The sequence below is a fragment of the Schistocerca americana genome, chromosome X, assembly GCF_021461395.2.
Source record: "Schistocerca americana isolate TAMUIC-IGC-003095 chromosome X, iqSchAmer2.1, whole genome shotgun sequence".
Classification (NCBI taxonomy): Eukaryota; Metazoa; Arthropoda; class Insecta; order Orthoptera; family Acrididae; genus Schistocerca; species Schistocerca americana.
This window is the reverse complement of record NC_060130.1, coordinates 849,549,789-849,564,825: the sequence shown is the minus strand read 5'-3', so window position 1 is coordinate 849,564,825 and position 15,037 is coordinate 849,549,789. Positions and strand designations below refer to the sequence as shown.

Below are 15,037 nucleotides of genomic sequence, written 5' to 3'. Positions count from 1 at the left end.
CGGAGTCATCGATTTGGCAACAAGCTGCGGCAGATGCATCAAAATCAGAGTCTGGGCCAATCGGAAGGTGAGATAGGGCGTCTGCTTTGCCATGCTTTGCCGTAGTTCTATGCACAATTTCATACTGATACTGCGAAAGCAACAAAGCCCAAAGTTGCAATTTTTGAGCAGCGCGTGTAGGAACCGGCATTGACGAATAAAACAAGGACTGCAAAGACTTGTTCAAAATGGTTCAAATGGCTCTAAGCACTATGGGACTTAACATCTGAGGTCATCAGTCCCCCAGGCTTAGACCTACTTAAACCTAACTAACCTAAGGACATCACACACATCCATGCCCGAGGCAGGATTCGAACCTGTGACCGTAGCAGCAGCGCGGTTCCAGACTGAAGCGTCTAGAACCGCTCGTCCACAGCGGCCGGCGCAAAGACTCGTGATCCGTCACTCAAAAGAACTTGCAGCCTTACAAATAATGATTGAATTTGGTCACACCAGACACAATAGCGAGATCCTCTTTTTCAATTTTAGAATGATTGCTCTGAGTTTGAGTGAGCAACTTTGAGGCAAAAACAATGAGTTTGCTTTGTGCATCAATTCTGTGTGAAAGCACTTTACCCCCGTGAGTTTCCTCAGAACCACGACCACCCTGAAGCAGCGTATAATGGGGTTCAACCTGGAAAAGCTGTTTCAAAGATGATTTGCAGTATACGTCTCAGTTCCTGCTCATTTTTTCTGTTGGACTAATGGTTTGCACGTAGCGAGCAAGAGAATATGAAAATCTCTCGCGTAGGTTTCGAAGGCCTGATAGAACATCTGTTTGTCTAAAACGACGGCGATAGAGGCAGCGGAACCGCCTTGTATACTTATTTTCAAGTTATATTGTGTAAACTATTTCCCTTGTATTGGATAAGAAATTATTATGATACTTGAAGTATTCTCCGGGATAGACTGTAATGTGGCTTGCAGAATTTAGACGCAGAAGTTGTTTTTATTACCTTATGCGCATATCTCATCAACATAAACTGCTGTTATTTAACGGTATTTGTCACTTCCTGTAATCTCCTGTAAAATTGTTCTGCCAAAATTTTTACTCTAGAATACATTGTATGTCTTACAAGTGCAATACTCTTCTACAGAGTGATTTTTTCCACCGTGTACAAACTCTAGGGATTAATCGATGAGGGGATACGGAACAAAAAAGTCTAATGAACTTATATCTGGAATTGCGCTGTATCACATCCACTACAAAGTGAGTCTGCAAGAGAAGTGAATCGGAATCGGACACAACGTTACCAGTTAGTATGATAGGAGAGGGCGCTAGGGCACGACGTATGAGGAACAGTAGCGACCTCTAGAAGGGAACCATGCTTACTGTAACTGTGGCTGTATGGTACAGCGCAGATTAGACCGCAGTTTCTGTAAAAAAAGTATGACTGAATAAATGGTCTCTAGCATGGAAATCATGCATTTCCGGGCATAAGTTCATTAGACCTTGAATCATACTGGAATCATTAGATCTTTTCTGTTCGTATCCTCTCATCGATCAATCCCTTGAGTTTGTACACGGTGGAAAAAATCACCCTGCATACAGTATTTTGATGATGTCATTATTAGTTATATATTTTTTACATATGAGATGAAATATTAAAACAATATGTTTCCTTAATAGAGAATAAAACACTGGACTCGCATTCAGGAATTCGGTGCTTAAAATCCCTATATGCCCATCCAGATAATTTTTCCCGTGATTTCCCAAAATCGCGTAAGGAAAATTTCTGGATGGTCTCCTAGCTTGTGCTCCGTCTTTAATGACTGTCGTCGAAACGACAGTAAACCCTAATCGTCCTTCCTTGTTTTCGTAAATAAGAAAAACTTTTTAAATGTGCATTTCGTGACAGATATCTCATCCTATTGATTTGTCTAAAGTGTTCTAATAGCTACAGTTTCTTTCTTCTCTTAAAAATTATATTTGTTGAAGTTGGAAAGCAACTGAATGGTGCATAACTTTGCATAATGTTTACAAAAGTATATTCATTTTCATATGCATAACTCAGTTGCTAATTAGCAAACGTGAGAGAAAAATCTGAATTCTGGTTGAGAAACTGAAATCGCTAATCATCAGTTTCAGCTGAATTCTTACTCTGATACAATTTTCAGAGCAGTTTTAAAAACACATGTTGGCAATGACAGCATGACACTACAGAAAAAAAGGTACACATGCCAGAAAATAAATGCAATTTACATTATTAGAGTTAACTGTCTAAAATTTTAAGATTAGCAACGTTCGTTTATTTTTCTTAGAATTAATAAAATTGTTTCTGTTACAGCAAACAGGATTCTGAAGTGGTGTTTCGTGATGCTGAGTTACTAAACATGATGGAAGTTAACTACGTCTGGATTGTGACAGAACAAGCACTTGAAGCTCCAAACGTCCCAATGGGTACACTAGGGCTAAAACTAGTGAATGCTACAGTAGAAACAGATCACATTAAGGATAGTATGTGAGTTTTAAGTTGACTATTTATGGCATGGTGTATACGTAACATTACTGCACAAAATGAAAACACGTCAAGTGCTGATAGTTGTAATTTACTTATCCACAGGAAAAAATGTAATATTAGATCTCACGATGAAAATGGTTACAATTTTCGGCGCCGAATTTAATTTTGTAGTTTAACAACAGATATGTACAAACTGTCAATGTGAGGTAGCTGATCCCTAACTTATTGCATTAACATCGCTTTAGTATTAGTTCTTAGTAATTGTGCAGTGCGGCAGTAGAGATTCATCACTAATATCGCAAGCAACGACATCTGAAAGCCAGCTAGTTATCTTCATACACTGCTTAGCATTCAAGAGGAGACCCCCGCACACCCATCCACGTCCTGATGTAAGTTCTCCATGCTATCCTTAAATCACTTAACCCAAGAATCACGATGCTTTGTTTGCAGATAACACTGCGCATTTTCTTCCAGATACCTGTCCATTCCCAATGTGTGCTCTATTTCCAATACATCCATCGTCCTCCCTTCTTTCTCTTTTTAGATCACGTGCAGAAGGTTTTGTGTACAATATCCGTACTGCATTGTTGGCTGCGAGAACCCGAGAGGTTGACGCAGCCTCCTAATCGGATAGGTAATGGTGTTGCTTCCATAGCACTGGAAATAGGGGACGTCAGCTGCATAATATTTCGTTATCGGGAACAGAAGCTACTCTCTGACCACTTTTCTTCCACTATAGCTTCCACTGATTTGCTCTCAGTTTTGAAGCAACTAAGGCTTTATCGTCAGTCACTTTAGCACTGTTATCGAAGTTATATGCCACTGTAAATATACCCTGTTTATGTCCCCCAAGTATCTCATAAGACTGCCTTATACTCACCACGCATATCCGACAGGTGGCTATAAGATGGCGTCCACGTTCTCTGTGCATGCTGTGTTGTGATGTCCACCTAAAAAGTTGAAATAAGGCTATAAAGGGCCAATAGCCGCCATTCTTCATCTGTAGTGATGTTTTTCCTATGTATTGAATATAAGTTAGCATAAGGATGAATTTGCAATGATAATATACAACAGGAATGGAAATGCTCTATTATTAGTTTGCTAGCGTTCATGGTGTAACACTTCCCGTTTCTGTCAGCGTACATTCCCCGACGCTTTGCCGAAGTGATTTCTGACGTTCCCTAAGGTAGCGTTGAAGGCCCTCTGTTGTTCCTTATCTAATAAACGATTTAGAAGACAATCTGAGCAGCCGTCTTAGGTTATTCGCAGATGATGCTCTTGTTTATCGTCTAGTAAAGTAATCAGAAGATCAAAACCAACTGCAAAACGATTTAGATTAGATACTTGATGGTGTAAAAATTGACAACTGAGCTCAAACAATGAAAAGTATGAAGTCATCCACATGAGTGCTTAAACGAATTCGTTAAACTGCGTTTACACGATAAATTAATCAAATCTAAAGGCCATAAATTCAACTAAGCACCTATGAATTACAATTACGAACAACTTAAATTGGGAAGAACACACAAAAAATGTTTTGAGGAAGGCAAACCAAAGACTGCGTTTGATTGGCAGAACACTTATAAGGTGCAACAGACCTGCTAAAGAGATGCCTACGCTACGCTTGTCCGTCCTCTTTTGGAGTACTGCTGCGCGGTCTGGGCTCCTTAGCAGATACGAGTAGTATTGACGGAATACATCGTGAAAGTACAAAGAAGGGCAGCATGGTTTTTACTATCGAGAAATAGGGGAAAGAGTTTCACAAACATGAAACGTGATTTCGGGTGGACATCGTTAAAACAAAGACGTTTCTTACTATGAAATTACAACCCTTAGCTGCTCACAGACGTGGACATATGTCAACGGGGACAGATTAGAATGTGTGCCTCGACCGGGACTCGAACCCGGGATCTCCTGCTTGCATGGCAGACGTTCTATCCATCTTTTTGGGGGGGGGGGGGGGGCGACAGATGAAAATGTGTGCCCCGACCGGGACTCGAACCCGAGATCTCCTGCTTACATGGCAGACGCTCTATCCATTTTTTTTAACGATTACCACTTTTTTTAATACCCAGACTATAAGTATCTGAACCTGTCATATTTTTTTTGTTTCAAAAGAAAACAAATACTCCATTTATACTGGTTTCTCCTTGCAGTAAACGAAAATTAGTCTCTTTCGTCTTGATGGCGAAGAACTAATCTTTTGGAACAAAAAACGTTTCTCAAAGCCAAAATCAAATTTCATTTTCCTTTAAGAAGAAATTAAGAGGAATAAATAAGGTTGGTTGGTTGGTTTGGGGAAGGAGACCAGACAGCGTGGTCATCGGTCTCATCGGATTAGGGAAGGATGGGGAAGGAAGTCGGCCGTGCCCTTTCAGAGGAACCATCCCGGCATTTGCCTGGAGTGATTTAGGGAAATCACGGAAAACCTAAATCAGGATGGCCGGACGCGGGATTGAACCGTCGTCCTCCCGAATGCAATAAATAAGGAAAAGTTATATATATATATATATATATATATATATATATATATATATATATATATATATATATATATATATAAGGTCGTCGTGCCACTTGTAGTTAAAGACCAGTTCTTACAGGAGCGCCTGAAGTGTCTCCGCCTACAGCAGGCCAGCTCGTCCAAACGTGTCTTCTCGTTGCGTAGGCGTGGGTTCTGGGTAGCAGATCTATTCAGTTCGGTTCTGTTAATACAGTTTTCAGCTTCTCAGGGCTTGGACGTTCCAGCTACGAGGTGGGTCATCGAAGGTGCTCCGTAAGAAATTGGAAAAATGTTGCTTATAGCGTGGGTTGCGTATCAGGACGCAGTGTCGTTCATTGACATAAGTCCAATATCCTAGCATAGACTTGTCGCCAGAAGTAAACAGATAGCGGATCGTGTGGCCACAGATCCAATTCACAGAGTGAGTTTTGGCGGAGGGGTAGAAAGTCTTATCGGGGTACAAAAGCATGCGGACATCGATCTGAGCTGGTGTCTGTCGAGTAAGAAACGCCAAAATTCGCAGCGCAAGTGTCTAGACGTCGAACGCTGTGCCACAATGGAACCGGTGGACATCCGTGTCATCCACTCCACAGTGGGTGCAGAGGGATGAATCGGCGAGATGGATGCGGTGCAGACGCTCTCGGTTAACTTGTTTGCCATTCACCGTGTTGTACTACTCTGATTGAACGTCTGATTCGAGAAAACGCGCATGGATTGCCTTCCATATGTGTCGCCACACGTACTGTGGATACTTACGTTCGATGGGATTGGACGGGCGGCACTGTTGTAACAATTCGGAGACTCTTTTCGTGAGGTACAAACGCGTAAGTGGTAAGGACCGGTAGACATAACTGAACTCCAGGAAAAATCGTTGGATGTAATAAAAGGGGGTTGGAATGGTCGATACCAGTACTGGGGCGGACAAGGAGGCCGGCGCAAAGGTGTGAAGCAGGAGGCTAGTAAGGCTCTGCGGGCAACGATGCCAAAGTTTTAGTTGGGAGCTGACGTAAAGTGCCTTGACACGAGTCGGCACGTGGATGAGTCCCACCCCGCCACGATCTCGTGGCAGTGCAAGGGGTTCATATTGCACCTTGAATAACATCCCCGAGCTGACGAAGGAGCCGAAAGCGATCAACAGTCGTCGGGCCAGGAGATTTGGTACTGGTAGTACTCGAGCCACGTGTGGTATACGGGAAGCATGATACATGTTCAGGTATTGCGCGCGTTGGATAACGTCGAGAGCTCGTAGCCGGTGATCTGCGAGAGTTGCTCTGATCCTCTGTAGCAAGCGTCTACCATTGATAGTCGCTGAGCGGCGCAGATCTGCTGCGAAATCAAGTCCAAGATATCGTATGGTGGCGGCGACACTAAGGGGGGCAACGCATCTCTCCGGCAAGCCCTCACCAATGAGCAGGACCTTTGATTTTGACACGTTGAGGTAGCTCCCCGACGCTTCGCCGTAAGTCGCCACCCATGTCAGTGCTGCTCGTACTTCATCTTCACTGCGCAGATATAGTACTATGTCGTCTGCGTAGGCTGTACAACAAAAACGGTGGCCGTGCACAGCCATACCTTCCAAACGTTGGCACATGCCCTGGAGCAGGGGTTCCAAGGCGAAAGCATATAAAATCGTGGAAAGAGGGCAGCTTTGTCGTACAGATCGTGCGATGACCAGGGTCGGTGTGAGGCGACCATTGTACATGATTTTAGAGGTTGCACTACTCAACAGGCGCATAACCACTGTGACAATACCGCCAGGAAATCCCATATGCTGAAGAACTGTCCGTAAGTGGTCAACACGGTCGAAAGCCTGGCTAAAGTCCAGTGAAGCCAAGGCGACAGGGAGACTTTGATAATGCGCCAATGCTATCACGTCTCTGTAACGGCAAAGGGCCGTACGGATGTTGTTGTCGCCTCCTAGGGAAGTCTGGTCGCAGGATGTGACGTAACGTGCGACCTTCTTGAGTGGCGACACCAATAGTCGTGTGAATATTTTGATGTCGCTGTTGAGCAAAGTAGTTGGTCGATAGTCCTGGACCCTCGATAACCCGTGCGGTTTATGTACGGGGATAATAATGCCATCTAGAAAGGCGCTCGGGACCACTGTCATCGGTGACATCAGCTCTTGTGCGATTGCCGTCCACGTGGAAGCCAACAAATAGTGAAAACTTTTATAAAATTCGATGGGTATATCGTCAGGTCCAGGAGATCTGCTATCGGAACCCGCCTTGATAGCATCTACCACTTCATCTGTGGTTACGTCGTCTTGAAGGTCATGCAGTGCATCCTCTGGAAGAGTGTTCGTAGTAAGCTGAGCGACTTCTGTTATCAGTGCTGCAGAATGCGGTACGGCTGCGTATAGCCCGGCAAAATGAGCATGGGGAGCACGACCGATGTTTTGTTGGGTATCGTGCCGGCGCCCTTCCACATCAGTGAGCACTTGGACCAGAGCTCGTCGTCGTCGTTGTCTTTCCTGAAGGAGGTGGTACATCGACGGACGTTCTTGAGGGATACGATTAGAAGCACGAGAACGGACTACAGTTCCTTCCAAGGAACGCCGCATGATCAAGGAGATCTGCGCATTCGTGCGATGGACCATCGACTGCCGTGCTGGCGAGAAAGGCATCGTCGCGCAGTCACGTAGTATGGTGTAGTAGAAGTGCAGGGTATTAGTTTGCCACGCCTTATATTCCTTCCCATAACTCATCAATATCTTCCTGAGGGTCGGCTTTGCACAGGAGAGCCACCATGATAAGGTGGAGTCATAGGCTTCTCGACGATGGCGGCAGCGTGCCCACGCTTCTTCGACCATACGGCGACAATCTGAGGAGGTCAGGTGAGCGACATTGAGTTTCCACAGTCCACGACTATGCCACACTCGCTGTAGGGCGAGAGTGACGCATCATGGTCTGAAAAGGCCAAAGGCCAGACTTCCTCATGACGTGTGCCATCAGCAAGGGAGCGAGTAACGTAGATGCGATCTATGCGGCTTGACGAGTGAGAGATGTAGAATGTATAGCCCTGTTGAATTCCGTGGAGCTGCTTCAAAGTGTCAATAAGTCGTAGACGGTCGATGACCACTGAGAGAGATGCACAAGGTGAATGTCGCGGGAGTTGATCCGCGGGCTCTTGTGTCGAGTTAAAATCCCCACCGAGTACCAAATCGTCCTGCGGACCTGTGAAGAGGGGTGTGACGCTTTCGGCAAAAAAAGTATGTCGGTCATGACGGCGGCCAGTTCCGGACGGAGCGTAGATATTAATAATACGAACGCCGAACAGTGTGAGGGCCTTGCCTCGCGCAGTGGGGAGGTAGATGACGTCCTCTGCAGGGAGTCCGTCGAGTAGGGGGATGGCGACGCCGCTACCGGTGTCGGATGCTGGGGAAACATGTGCGTTGTATCCGGTGGGAACTAGGAAGTCAGCCACAAACACCTCTTGTAAGAGTGCTATATCAACATCCGCAGAGTAAATAGTGTCTCGGAACATGGCCAGTTTATGGGGGGCACGAATGGTGGCAAGATTCATCGTGGCGATACGATATTGCTGTGTACGGCCATCCTCAGTATTTGCCGAACTTGCGGTAGAAGTAGCCGCCAGGTGGAGACTCGCCGGTGGTGCCGCAGTGGTGATAATTACTGGCGGGGCGCCAGCCCCAGTGTCGCCGTGGTGGACTCCTGTGCAGACACGATGGCAGTCTGTTCCACTTCTTCTTCAACGTCATCGGCCCAGGAAGCTGAGGACGTGGACATGTGACGGTCTCGTGCGTCCGGAACGAGTGTTGTGGATTTCTCAACATGAGTGGCAGGGGGACCGCCGTCATCATTCGTTGACAACGGCGAGGACACGTCCCAGGCTGGGAGAGGAGGCATCACAGGAGGGGCGCCTGTTGCTTCCACATCGCGTGACTGGACGCAATGTGGGAGATCACCGTCAGACATCAGGTCGACATCTCGCGAGGCCGTCTGAGAAAGGGTGTCATCGGAAGGCGTTCGTCGTCGTTTCCTGTGTTTGCGAGGCGACCGCTGTTTTCTGATGTGGCCTTCTGAATCAGAATGTGGTCGCCCGTCGTCTGACGCCGAACCCGTCTGGACAAAGGCAGACGTCGCCACGACACCGAGGTCGACGTCCATGGTTCCAACAGGAACATCGGTTTCGGTCTGCAGCCCGGACGGTCCTGAAACGAGGACTGTAGGCGACGCCGTGCTTGTGTCGTCGGCGCGTTGTGCTGCGGCGGGTGGCGTTGACGTTGCTGCTGGCGCAATCGAGACTGGTACGACGGGGTCCTGTGCAACCTTGGCGTAGGTGATGGGTAAGGACGTGACCGTCGAAGCCTGGGTCTCTTCACGTAACGGCGTCTGTATTAAACGGCGGTGTAAGCATTCGGAACGTACATGTCCCTCCTGGCCACATCCTGCGCATGTTCGTGGCTGTCCATCGTACATGACGATGGCCCTCACACCGCCAATCAGCAGGTACGATGGGACATGTTTCGTCAGCTCAATTTTTATTTGCCGGACGCCATTTAGTACGGGGTAGGTGGTAAATGTTTGCCACTTCTCCGCGACGTGACCCAAGACGGTGCCATATGGCTGGAAAGCGGCAATGACCACATCCTGAGGCACCTCGAACGGAAGCTCAAACACCCGCAATGTCCGAAGACCGCATCCAGCATGGGCGACTGTCACAGCACCCATATGTCCATCAGGGTGTTTAAATTTTAGTCCGGTGGCATGGCGGTGAATTATGTCAGTGCAAATTTCCTCCGTCGACATCTTGATGTAGACAACACTTCCAGTGATGGAAAAGTGTATGCCGATTACGTCCTGGGGGTTCAAACGTAGATCCTCTCGCATGAACTGTTCGACTTCGAAAGCACTGGGTCGTGGATGTTCGGCCTGAAACGTTACTTTGATCGTTGCACGGCGGTACGAGTGCGCCACGGAGTACGTTAGTACTGGACTCGATAGACACAAACACCGCGACGCGGAAGTAAACACCACCGAGAGCGGAGCGTCGGACGGCGCGCGGAGCAGCTCCGCACGCTAACACGGCTGTGAGCCGACTGACTCCATGTGAGCCACCGAGGACACAGAGGATAGTGCGACTGCAGGGATTTATCTCTGGCACGCCTCCCGCGAGACTCACATTCTCAACGTATTGTCCCGCACTACATTCGTCGTGCCCCCGCCCATTATAATATATATATATATATATATATATATATATATATATATATATATATATATATATATATATAAGGCGCACCGGCCACTTGACCATCTTCTTCTTCTGTGCGAATGCACAAACAGTGCCCGAACTCTTGCGGGAATCGGCAACGAGCCGCGAGTAATGAGTATAATGGGCGGGGACACTACGAATGTAGTGCGGGGCAGTACGTTGAGAATGTGAGTCTCGCGGGAGGCGTGCCAGAGATAAATCCCTGCAGTCTTACTATCCTCTGTGTCCTCGGTGGCTCAGATGTATAGAGCGTCTGCCATGCAAGCAGGAGATCCTGGGTTCGAGTCCCGGTTGGGGCACACATTTTCATCTGTCCCCGTTGACATATGTCAACGTCTGTGAGCAGCTAAGGGTTGTAATTTCATAGTAATTTCATTCTAACGAGCTGCATGGTTACCGATGGTATCTGTTCTTTCGGACATGTCCGAAGGACAGATACCATCTTCGTATATACCGGGTGATCAAAAAGTCAGTATAAATTTGAAAATTGAATAAATCACGGAATAATGTAGATAGAGAGGTACAAATTGACACACATGCTTGGAATGATATGGGGTTTTATTAGAGCCTAAAAAATACCAAAGCTCAAAAAATGTCCGACAGATGGCGCTTCATCTGATCAGAATAGCAATAATTAGCATAACAAAGTAATACAAAGCAAAAAGATGATGTTCTTTACAGGAAATCCTCAATATGTCCACCATCATTCCTCAACAACAGCTTAGTCGAAGCATAATGTTGTGAACAGCACTGTAAAGCATGTCCGGAGTTATGGGAAGGCATTGGCGTCGGATGTTGTCTTTCAGCATCCCTAGAGATGTCGGTCTATCACGATACACTTGCGACTTCAGGTAACACCAAAGCCAATAATCGCACGGACTGAGGTCTGGGGACCTGGGAGGCCAAGCATGACGAAAGTGGCGGCTGAGCACACGATCATCACCAAACGGCCGGCCGAAGTGGCCGTGCGGTTAAAGGCGCTGCAGTCTGGAACCGCAAGACCGCTACGGTCGCAGGTTCGAATCCTGCCTCGGGCATGGATGTTTGTGATGTCCTTAGGTTAGTTAGGTTTAACTAGTTCTAAGTTCTAGGGGACTAATGACCTCAGCAGTTGAGTCCCACAGTGCTCAGAGCCATTTGAACCATCACCAAACGACGCGTACAAGAGATCTTTCACACGTCTAGCAATACTTTGGTTTTTTTTTTTTTTTGTTCTAATAATAAAACCCCATGTCATTCCAAGCATTTGTCAATTCTTACCTCTATATCTACGTTATTCCGTGGTTTATTAAGTTTTCAAATTTATACTGAGTTTTTGATCACCCGGTATATATATATATATATATATAAATCGATCATCATAATAAAATAAGAGAAATCAGAGTTCGCCCGGGTACATGTATGTGTTAGCTTCTTCTGATGCGTCTTGTCACGCTTCTTCCGTCGGAGGTTCCAGTCCTCCCTCGGGCATGGGCGTGTGTGTTGTCCTTAGTGTAAGTTAGTTTAAGTTAGATTAAGTAGTGTGTAAGCTTACGGACCAATGGCCTTACCACAAATTTTAAAAAAAATTTAATTTTCCCGCCCGCTGTTCAAGAGTAGCTTAACAGAAATTACTGTGAATGCAGTTCGATGATCCTCTGTCAGGCACTTACGTGTGATTTGGTGATTTGCAGTGTGGCCATGTAGATGTAGGTGCAGATGTATGGAGGGACATACGATCAGCAAATCTCTCTCCTAATCTTTATCAGCTTTTCAGAACCTGTAACCACCACTTCATACTCAAGTAGCTCCTCAGTTGGCCTTATGAGGCTGAGTAAACTTTATTTAAATGCTTATAATTAGATAACTTCGCCCCTTTGGCTATTATTAAGCTACATCCAGATAAAAATTGGTTTGCTTACATGTTGCTTTTTCCTTACACTGATGTGTGGAATAAAACTTGCCGTCTGCATAATTTTTATTGTGATGTAACTTGATAATACCCAAGGTAATGACATAAAGATTTGTTTCAAAACAAAAGAAGAGTATACCCAAGAAAAACACATTCTTTAAGCAATTTAGAGCAACTATGGGTTCATACTCAAAAATAAATGTAAGAAAATGCAGAAGAAATTAAATAGTATTTACAATGTTTTTGTATGTGCGTAAATGTAAGATAGTGACCATAAACAAATTGAATAACATCACAGTATCCGCTTACAACATTAGTTGTGAACGTTTGGAGTCTATCACATTATATGAATACTTAAGCCTGACATGAAGCTTTATGCAGCACAAATTTGTGAAATCAATGGTAGGGAATATGAATGGAATACTTATATTTTTAGGAGGACTCTGGGAACGTGCAGAGCATGTGTTAAGGAGATTGCATACGAAAAGCTAGCGGCACATGTTCCAGAGTACTGCTCCAGTATCATGAAACCTTATCAAGTAGACATGACAATAAATATGAACGAATTCAGAGACGCACTAATAGTGACTTAAAAGATTCGCTGGAAGGAGATAGGAGTTCTGCCTGTTTCAAACAGGAACGAACTTCAGATAGATTCGTAATGTCTGAGTGGTGTCAATACTTTTTCTCTGAGCCGAGTGTAATCTCGTGGTGACAGCTGAAATACAATGTATCTAAAACGTCGTCTGGTCCCTATTTTGCAGAGTAGCACCATCTAATGCCTTGAAGCAATTCATGTACGGACTGCAGTCTTAAAAGTTAGCATCGATGAATTTACCACTAAGTGTCGTTTCAAATCATTTGGGACAGTACCGACACAAAGGAAATGTTCGTCGTTGGTGATTACAGACTTTTGGAAGCTTCTAAAGAAAGACTACGTAATCTCGCAAAGCCCTGATAGTTAACTTTATGAAACTGGTATTCGAAGGTGAACTGTGCAACAGTGTTACTGTCTCCGTCATCAGAATAAGACAAGAGACACTGAGGTGAGTATTGGAAACAGATACGATCATTCGCCCCCAATCCATATGTGCGTAGAGCGCAACAGAATATGGCACAAAGTAACGTTCGTACAGTGATTTGTGGAGTACCGGTATAACATAGATGCTAGACCAATTCACGAGTATTGCTCGTTAGTCCATTATCCTTCCAAGGTATCTCCAATAGAGAAAGTAGAGAAAATCCAAAGAAGAGCAGAGATTATCTTCACGGGTTCCTTTAAAAAGCGCAAGAGCGTCACAAACGTGCTCATCAAATTCCAGTGGCAGTCGCTACAACAGAGCTGTTGCGCATGGAGAACTTGGATAAAGTAGCTACTCTAAGTGGAAATAATTTCTAACATCACTGAGGAACAGTAGATATTGTACTTCATATTTTAACAAAAAAGAGGTTATGGAAAATTTATTATTTCGTCTTCAATAAAGAGATGTATGTGGGATGTGAATGCGCTGTACACTTTATTTTCACATTTAATACACATCAATTGAAAACACGTATAAACTCCACAATACAATGCAGACACAGACCCAAACTCGACTATTAAAGAACAAAGGGACAAAGGTAACATACGCATTCACAAAATATTCTTAAACTTTAACGCTCACACTGTTTCGACTTGTGTCAATCTTATTGTCTCATGTCACCACATTAGCCCCCCCCCCCCTCATTTTTGTGATTTGGAGGGCAGAGTTTGGAAGAATTTCACGTTACGTGACTGAGATCTGTGAGAAAATTCTGCAGCCCCCTGAATATGTGTAAAGCGACAATAAATCTGCCTACTGACACGCGGAAAAACGATCGTTAGATTTCCAAGAGGGAAAGAAGGAGAGTGTGAGCCTGACTGAGGCACTTGTCGCACCCATGGGGTAACCATAGAACCTGAATACTCCTCCATGTAAGCCAGCTTCGAACAGTCAATTGACACAGTATCTCAAAAGTCCGTTTACATCCAGGACAAAGGTCTTGTCCAAATGGTGTAACACCTTAAAACGGCCTTTATATAATTGGGAGAGTGGAGGCTTGACAGCTCCCTCTCCCTGTCAGACAAAAGAGCATGTATGTAAATCATTACTACTACATAAAAAAGGTTTTTGTACCGTGACATACGGGTTTCTGCGGCGAAAGAAACTGCATATACGATTGCAGCTTCTGTAAAAAGAGTTCAAATTCTCTAAAATAAAGGTCAGGAATAGATGAGAGGGAAAAAAATTACTTTGGACCCTCAACGTCTCTCTGTAGACAAGCTAGGCTATAGAGCACCCAATATCTTCTTTTACAACAACGTGAAGGCCTAGAACCACCATAGGTAATGTATCAGGTCCACATTCAAAGTACTGTGTAAGTGCACTACTATCCTATTACTGGTGAATGTGACTACAGCCACACCGAGGCACACTAAAGGTAGTCAAATTGCCTACCTCTGCCGGTAGTAATAATCTAAGGGTTGTCAAATAGTGAAAAGCAAAAAGTAAACAGAGCTTAGGCGACAGAGAGAGCAGAAATGTCTGTGACCAGAACAGCCTCAGGCCACCTTTTGAACCTGTCTATTATTGTCACTATGTAGCGGAAACCACGATAAAGGGGAAGGGACCAACAATATCCAAGTGGATGTGTGAAAATCACCCTGAAGGGTAGGGGAAAGAAGATCTAGGAACAGAAATATGACCAGCAGTTTTTGAAGATTGAAATTTCTAGCAACACTTCACCCACTGCCGACAATCCAGCCTGGGACAGACGACCTTATCAACCACTAATTTAGCACTAGCCTTAACACCTGGGTTAGACAAGATGTGAAAAATGTCAAAACTGGGGCAGAACTATTGAGCCAGAATAAGTAGGAGAACC

General features: G+C 45.0%; 1 protein-coding gene across 1 annotated transcript in view; it reads left to right on the top strand.

The window, feature by feature from the left end:
* Positions 1-15,037, top strand: part of LOC124555549 (glutamate [NMDA] receptor subunit 1) — a 517,145-nt gene that overhangs the window by 214,624 nt on the left and 287,484 nt on the right. Inside the window, exon 7 of the mRNA XM_047129505.1 lies at positions 2,328-2,501. Within this exon, the coding sequence (XP_046985461.1) occupies positions 2,328-2,501 (174 nt within the window). The remainder of the gene's footprint in view (positions 1-2,327; positions 2,502-15,037) is intronic.